Source organism: Cupressus sempervirens, chromosome 7 (assembly GCF_028749045.1).
Source record: "Cupressus sempervirens isolate cs-2001-9-10 chromosome 7, ASM2874904v1, whole genome shotgun sequence".
NCBI lineage: Eukaryota > Viridiplantae > Streptophyta > Pinopsida > Cupressales > Cupressaceae > Cupressus > Cupressus sempervirens.
Window position 1 is genome coordinate 541007903 of NC_143124.1, and position 9151 is coordinate 541017053.

At 35.1% G+C, this 9151-nt stretch overlaps 1 protein-coding gene across 1 annotated transcript; it reads left to right on the forward strand.

Moving 5' to 3' along the window:
* The first annotated feature begins 521 nt into the window (after positions 1-521).
* Positions 522-1377, forward strand: LOC149547900 (small ribosomal subunit protein uS9). The gene has a single exon (XM_089791949.1). The coding sequence runs from the start codon at positions 736-738 to the stop codon at positions 1165-1167; it is 432 nt and encodes a 143-aa protein (XP_089648075.1). The 5' UTR covers positions 522-735; the 3' UTR covers positions 1168-1377.
* The last annotated feature ends 7774 nt before the right edge of the window (positions 1378-9151 follow it).

Genomic DNA, 9151 nt, shown 5'->3' on the forward strand with positions numbered 1-9151 from the left:
ATATTAACTATTATTAACAATTTTATCTACTTCTCTTTTACAAATATTTGCACTACTCAAGTTTTATGAGTTGTCCTACAAGTTTTACCAATAAAAAGATATTGTATCATTAGATTTGGCACACTTACTTTTACTTACATACAATGCTTGTATAAAACATTATGCATGCTTATAATGACAATTTACAATTATATTGTTAAATACTATTCAGCTTCACAAATACCTTCTGTTGTTAAGCACTTTTATCAAATATTATGTATGAGTCTAATGACAATTTACTATTATATTGTAAACTACTATTCAAGTTCTAAAATACCATTGTTGTTAAGCACTTTAGGACCACCCTAGCCATTATTGCTTCATATGACAAAAAAATCTTATATATCATAAGAAAAATATGTTTTACTGTTTACCGCTCTATGCAATTTCATACAATAATAATATTCATAAAATACACTATCGGCTTATCCCTTGAACCTTGAGCCTTTTACGGAGACACAAGTGCTAGTAATAAATAAAACAATTTTTTTGCATATCCCATAGACTCATTGCGCACCAAAGTGCCATTGCTACTTTTTGGTTATTTTTTTTTCACATTGTTTTCTATGCTTCATAAATTTTCAACTTCAATAGTGCACAGGAGAAGGGAGGGTGTAGGGTTTTAAAAAAGGCAAAGCTTAGGGTTTTCAAGGGCAGCTCAGCAGAGAGAAACAGAGGAGATTGATCGATCGAACAATGGCCGCAGTGGAGTCGGTGCAGTGCTTTGGCCGGAAGAAGACGGCAGTGGCAGTGACACACTGCAAACGCGGGCGAGGATTGATAAAGATTAATGGCTGTCCAATAGAGTTGGTTGAGCCAGAGATCCTGCGCTACAAGGCGTTTGAGCCCATTCTGCTACTGGGCCGCCAGCGATTCAGTGGCGTCGACATGCGCATCCGAGTGAAGGGCGGCGGCCACACTTCGCAGATCTACGCCATCCGGCAGAGCATAGCGAAGGCTCTCGTTGCCTTCTATCAGAAGTACGTAGACGAGCAGGCCAAGCAGGAGATCAAGGACATCCTTGTCCGCTACGATCGCACGCTTCTCGTCGCTGATCCCCGACGTTGCGAGCCCAAGAAGTTTGGTGGTCGTGGTGCCCGTGCTCGTTTCCAGAAGTCTTACCGTTAAACTCATCACGGTTATTTTGGTTTTGTTTTCTCCAATTTTGGAAAAAAGATCTGAATTTAACTTATTTGTAGTGTTTTTTGATGTATCGGACGTCGGAGGATTGAGATTTCTGGTGGCTCTAATATTAACGAGGATTTTGTGCTTTGGTTTTTTATTGAAAATAAGTGGTTTGAAGAATTTTGGAAAATATATGCATTCTGTTTATGGAAATTTTTCGTTGAATTGTTGGACTTTGGGGTCTGTGGATTCTGTGTTTTGGGTTGCTATTAAAACTTTTTAAATCGTATGAAGATCTAATTTTTCTGTGTAACTGTCAAATATAAATTTTAGAGAAAAATGAATCTTATATAGAACTCATTGTGACGATAATATTCCTATTACACTCTATCAAATATCCGGCTCTTATTATTCATTTCATAATAAGCCAAAACTAGTCAGATTCAGACGCCGACTTTTTAGCGAAAACAAATATGCAACATTTGGGGAAGACTTTTTGTAATTCCTGAGGCTAATTTTATCAGCCATAAAAGTTTGAATGAAACCTTTTAGAGTTTTTTTATTTCTATCAAGGGCGATTCTTCCAATAAGAGTCCGCATTGTTGTGATGTGATTGGAGGCTTTGCTGGTGGAGTATCCAAGTCAGTTCTTTTGAGGAAGTGCGTGGTTTTCAGTATGGTCTTTTTGAGGAGGTGCATAGTTCTCAGTGTACTTTTATTCCTGATCCACAGCTGGGAGACAAATTTCGTATAACAATAGCAGAATAATTGCATCCTAGGTCCTTTGCAGGGAAGATCTAGAAACGACTTGGGTAGTGAAGTCTCATTGAAATGTATGTCAAATACTCAACTGAGACTTGGAAACTGCACTGAATTAGACCTTTTTGTGAGGGCTGTCATATATCCCAATAACACGTTTCTGGAGCACCTTGCTTATCAACCTGGATCCTACATCTAGCCTTATGAAACCCCACAGATAGAACAACTGTTTGTCTTCTTGGATTATTCTGAGAGGAACTTAGATTATCAATATCAGATAAGTTGTGCATATGTTCCTCATACATCTTTCTAACAGTTGTGTGCCGCAATTTGCACTTTAGCTTGGGATCCTATACAAATCCTTATTTAGTAGCCCTGTTGATAGAACATTGTAAGTTGCCATTGTATTGGTTTTCAATTTGGACTTTTTACCCAGGTCCAACAATCAAAATCTGAAAAGTGCTTGTCCTGGCATGTATGCTCTGTGCACATTGGTGTTTGACTTTGTACAATAGCTATCTCACATAATCTTCCTTTTGTAAATAAAATATGTCCAGAATTTGGCACCAAACATTTTTACTTGCTAAGCTCACACAAGATTATGGCCTGGCTTTATTTTGAAATGGGTACTACTATAATATTTTGCATAAAAAATTCAAAACAAATAAACAGGAGTAGCACTAAGAATCCACACATGCATGTGTTTTCATACCATTATTACAAATACAAAGCTGTTATAAAAATAAAAATGTATTGTGTCCTAAATAAATGAGCATATTCACAAAAAGATGAATGGTAAGCAGTAGGGAGGTAATTGTCCGGACTTTTTGTGCTCTTAAGTATCTATAGGAAACTCATATGAAATAGTCAACCAAACTATACTTTTTACTTTAAAGTTTGAATTCCTAAATTCATCAATGGACAATTTTTAGTAAAATTATTGCCAAGGATTCCTAGAAATGCGCTCATTGATGTTAAATCCTAAATATTTTTAAGGTTCATTAGCTTTGTTTTCTGGAAAACAACTTCCCAGAGCTACAAAGCCGGTGTTGACATCTTTACCTTAACTAAACTTCTGACCAGATCCCTGTCCTACCTCTTCCACAGGCTCATAGCTATGCTTTGAAAAACTGTTGCCGAGGATTCTAGAAATGTGCTTATTGATAGTAAATCCTAAATTTCTTCAAGGTTCCTCAGCTTTATTTCTCCTAAAACAACTTCCCAGAGCTACAATGCCGGTGTTGACATCTTTACCTTCCCACCATCTCCCTGCCCTACCTCTTCTACAGGTTCATAGTTATACTTCATAAAATTTTATCCTTTGAGAAAGTAAACATGAATAGAGGGATATTGTAATGTACAAACTAATATTATCCTAATAAATGGAGATTTCGCGATATCGTAATGTACAAACTATACTAGCCAGATTTCGAAATTCTCATACTCTGTAATGCACAAAAGGAATATCATGCAATAACCATGAAGGCAGTTGGTTTGACTTGATGCAGTATAAGAACACTTCTTTTACTTCTGATTGAATGGTCTTTCATAGACATAGAAATATGACAGCAATATGTTAGAAGGATTTCATCTATGTTATATTAAACATGGATACATATAAGCAAACAGTTTTTTCCTTACATAATCAGCAGTACACACACATAGAATCGATCAGTTCTTGCCTTATGATAATCAGCAAATATGAATGCAAACAATGGATCAATTATTATAAACAGCGAATATGATAGAGTACAATCAATCATTTCTTTCCTTATCACAAACATTGAAAATAAATGCAGTCATTCAATTGGTTCTTTCCTTATTATGAACAGCTGCTATCAATGCCAAGGATCAAGCAATCTATTCTTAATATGAACAGTAAGGATAAATGCATAGGTTTGAATTGTTCTTTCTAAATATGATCAGTAAAGATAATTCATAGGATCAAATAACCCTTTCTTTTATATGAACATATAAGTACATAAGATCGACTGATTCTTTTATACGTTGCAGCAAAGAGTAATGCATATGATCAAGAAATGACAGTAATAAGAGTTACATGCCTGCAAGCCAAGATTGATGTGCAAACTGAATTGAAATGCAACAACCAGGAGAAGTTATGCAGACCCTTCCCAAATCCAAGAGAACAAGCTTCCCAAAGGTGACAATCACTGATTGCAAGAACACACCAATGGACTTGTATGAAGAGGAAAATGAAAATCCTGAAAACCTCGCTTGAGTGAAGAATACTCTCCGAAAATATGAGCCAGCAAGAAAAGGGACAATGGCAAAGGAGTAACTCCTTGCCTACGATGGCAAGAGGAGTTACTCTTGCCAGCTCAGCTGAATCCCCTCCATAATCCACTGGGAGCCAGTTAAGGTAGAAAATAAGAATCGTTAACAATAAGGCATCATGCTGCTCAATAGCAAGGGACAAGGGTAACATTCATAATAGATATGTATTTAACATATATGTGAACTTTAATTTTGTGTGCGTCTGTGTAATTTAAAGTGTACATGCGTTAATAACTTCATGTCAACTTTTTTCGTGTGTGCTCAACTTCTTAAACATTTTTAGATGCATCCACCTTGTTGTCTTAGAGCACAGCATTATGCATGGATCCTCGTGTGATTGTTTGTTTAACATTCATACATTCAATGATCATTGGCATACATGTATACATTTAGTTACATTCATACACATTTTGTATAAGTTTGTGTGTGTGTGTGCGGGCGCTTGCATTGCTTGAATAAAAATGATAGAAGAGATACCATGGTTGTTTCTTAAGATTGACGAGCACAAGTTTAATGTTAAGGCCAGACTCTCAATTACATCACAAGAGAAAAAGTAACAATCAAGACGTCAATGACAATTCTGATTTGATGATTAGTAAGATAGTTATGGTTCTAGCTCGGATAGCATTCTTGACCTTCATCGTGTGTTAACATACCCTTATGTTGATGATAGTCTTCTCCTGCTCATGGTATGGATCTTCTTCTGCATCCACTGACAAAGAAGGATTAGATACCATCATCATTATAGTAATGATTCGTTAACAGAATTAAATTACACATTAATTTTTCATAGTGAAATCCATCATAATTCAATCCCAATATTCCACCTACAAAATATAAATCATCATAACTTTGTTTTATGAATTCAAATAAATTGTGAAGTCACAGTAGTCTATCTTCACTTCGATGAAATAGTTATTACGGTTATTTAAAAGCTCACTGAAGGGATGTAACAGATATTTCAAAACAGCTTTTAGATGAATCTTGCGAATTTGCAATTTAGCCTCAGTTTTCATCCCTACCTGAAGGGATTTTAAGGTCTCAATCTTCAAGTAAACAATTACACTAGTAGGCATTACCTTATAGAGTGCATTGTGGTCTGGTATAGCATCCGATAGTGTTGGACAAAAAGGTCATTAAGTATGTGGACAACCATCTAAATGATCCCTAACATCAATTTGCAGCAATAATGAAGCAGAATGCACAGCTAGCTAATATTAATCTTTCAGGGGTTTGGAAGCAGAGCTTTTCTTAGCTTGCACGATTTTCCTGCATTGTAAATGCCTAAAGAACACTTTGTTCCCTCAGTTGTCTAATGTTGGGCTTATAAATTTGCTGCTTTTGTGACGGTTTTGCCCATTGATTTGTTGTGGCTTATGTGCATTCGTATTGGTTGGGGGTGGTTGCAGCATGGAGCAGAGGTGCAGCTTTTTAATTGTAACGTAACTATTTTTTCTGGACAGTGAATTTTTTTTTTCCTTTGCAGTAGGTGATGACTTGATGGTTGTACTGTCAAATAGCTAAAATGCCCTGTCCCTGATTCCACAATTTGCACACGTTTTCCAAGGGCATCAGAAACTACATTTGACAAAAGTTGACCGTAGCATTGTGCTTTCATGAATGCCAATACCCTGCTCCGAGGCTCCTATTTTGGTACGATTGGAAAGAATGCTGGTCAGGGTTGTTAAGTGTGGCTGTACAGTTGCCATTTGCATTTCCTTGAAAATTTCTTTTTAACAAATCCAGTTTGTCCATTGTTGTCATGTGAAAGTGTGACAGAAAATCATTGGTTTGGTGTCGGTGTAACTTGTTATTTGAAGCCAAACCTCCAATCGTAGAGTTGATTTTTTGTTTGATATAACTTTGAATAATTGAACTTATACCAACTCTACTTGATTCTCTCTATGGGAAAAGAGAGAGAACAGTAACTAAAAATGGAAATAAATGTGATGAAGCACCAAAGATAAATAACCTGCTCCAAAAGAACCCTAGATTACCTCAACGGACCGATAATTCCTTGTACACAATCTCTAGTGTCACTGGTATTTGCATATATCTTTTGCATGAAGGCAAATGCTAAAAGCAAGCAACAATAGGGTCATTGTGACCTTGACTTTTATGAATCAACTATTGAAGCACAATGAACAACCTGTAAACAGGTGATCTAGTTTTGCATGAATTTATGAAGTTTGACAGAACGATGAGACAAAATAATGCTTACAAACATAGATCAAAATCCCTAAGATAGCACACAATATGTAGATGAATAAAGAAAGGTAAAAACTCAAGTGTTATGGCAAATCCAGGTCCAGCACTGTTACAGGCACTACCTTACAACTGCTTCTTCCAAAATCAGAGATACTTCTCTAATAGAATGATCATATTCTGCTCTTTGTAAAAACCTTTATCATAAGAAAAAACTGGAAGAAGATGTCTATGAGGTATTTTGCTTCTCTGAGGGAGGAAATGTTTTAACTGTCTTAAACTCAGGAAACCCTCTTTGGGCACCGGGGAGGACTTGTTGCCCTTTTGCTAACATTCAACAAAATCGTCATTGTAGTGTAGATATGATACTGGTTGATCCCATAAACTAAAAAGTATAAAGATACTCCTCATAAGGCTTAACAGCTGTCTTTATTTCCTTAAATCAGAGGGTGATTATTGTATTCTGTTACAACTGCTGCTGGTAATAATTTTCTCCAACTGATCTGTGCAAGTTGTTAATGTTTAGCATCAGTAGAAGTAATAATGTTATGCAGTTTCTGTTTAGTAGACATATACAAATCTGTAACAGGTTCATCTGATAATATTCATTGATGTTTCTGATATATATATATTTAGATGATTGTCTTAACATATGTTTGATAATATTATCGGCAGGCAGTATTTTGTACAGATTATTGGCGGACATCTTAACTCATATGTCATTGGGGGTCTTGTGTTACTACCTATCATGTTGGATTTGTTTAACTAACAATTAGTTAGTTGTGCCTCCGTGGAGGCATGACCCTACGTTGCCAAAGGCCCAGTAGAGTCATGACTCTACGGGGCATAACCCTTCTCATTATCTATATAAACAAGTGCAGACCGTTGGGAACATAATCAATACAAGGCAATACAGACCCAGCGATCTGCACATACTAATCTTGCAGGGTATATTCTCAGCATTCTCCTAAGCGACCTTATTGAAATGCTATTACCATATTCCTTTTGCATCTCAGCTATTCGAGATTATTCATTGTGCGAAGAATAATTCTGCCCTGCAGTTATTTAAGTAAGAATATTTATTGTTATTCATATCTATTGTAATAGTTTTATTTATGAGAGATCACTAAAACTAACATGGTATTAGAGCCATTCTGATAAGAAAATCTATTACTCAGAATTAAAATCTAAAGTCTCATATTTACAAAAGTTAAATTATATTCTTAAATCAAAATAGTGAATCATGTAAGGCTGGAGGATAGGCTTGAGGGAGCATCAAAATTTTCATCATGGAAAATTCGAGTCATGATAATATTAAGAGAAATGAAATTAGAGGAGTATATAAAAACAAACATATCTATGCTTGAAAATGATTCAGAGAAAGTAACTTGGAAAAGACACAATAACAAAGCAATAAAAATTATAATATATTCTGTAAAAGATCATATTCTTCCATCCCTATCCAGTCTCAAGATTGTGTTTGAAATGTTCTCTACTATCAAGGATACATTTGAAATCAACAATATTAGTAGATTGTTAACTCTAAAACAAAATCCGTTATATATAAAGATGAAAAATGGAGAATTTATTACATCCAACTTTCTAAGGATTTTTGAATTAAAAAATCAACTTGCAACAATGGAAAATCGAGATGATGACAAAGTGCTTAGCATGATAGCATCAAGAGTACTGACTCTATCTTGGGAAACATTCATTAAATGATTAAGCTCCCGACCCAAACTTCTTAAATTTGATTTACTAAAAAATGAATGCACACAAGAAGAATCAAGATTAGTTTCAAGAGGACTAAGTATAAATCAAAAGAGAGACATTCAAGCGCTTCATGCAAATTCAAACATAATAAAGGTAATCTAACAAATAATATAAGAAACGTGATTGGTCCAAAGTTAGATATTTCAAATGTGATAAAATTGGCCGCTCTCATAACTTCTACCTTGAATGGAAGAGAATTCAAGCAGCATTAGCATAAATCAGAGGAGAAATAGAAAAACAAGAAAAAGAAAACTATACATTTTATTTAGCCCTCTGAAGTGAATTAAACTCAAACAACACCACTTGGATCATAAATAGTGGAGCATCTCGGCACATTACTGGTTTTCGAGACAAATTTGAAACCTTATTAGAGCACTCCTCAGAAGAAGTTACCATCGGAGATAACTCCACTCATCCTATCAAGGGTATTGGTTCCCATTCAATTTATCTAAATTCAAGAATTACTCTTCAACTCAAAAATGTCTTATATGTACTTGGGATAAAAATAAATCTAGTCACTATTTTTGATCTTGCTGATCAAGGATTTAAAATCACATTTCAAGAGGACAAAATTCTATCTTGGCCAAAGATCTCTAATATCAAGAATGTTGTTTCTATTGGATTTAGAAACGGAAGTTTGTATAAACTATGTAACAATCAAAACTTAGCACTAAGTCTTGAAACATCAAACTTTATCGAAATCTAGAATAGAAGGCTAGGTCACCTTCACTATCGTGCATTATCCTCTATAGGAAAAATTGTAAAAGGTTTTTCTAATCTCAAAATTGATCACTTAAGCATTTGCAAAGGATGTGCCCTAGGTAAAAACAGAAAACAATAATTTCTTAAAAGTGTTCACAAATCAAAATCTATTCTTGAACTAATTCACACTAATCTATGCGGCCTTATGTTTGTACCTTCTCTTAATGGGTGCCTCTTTTATGTAATTTTTATTG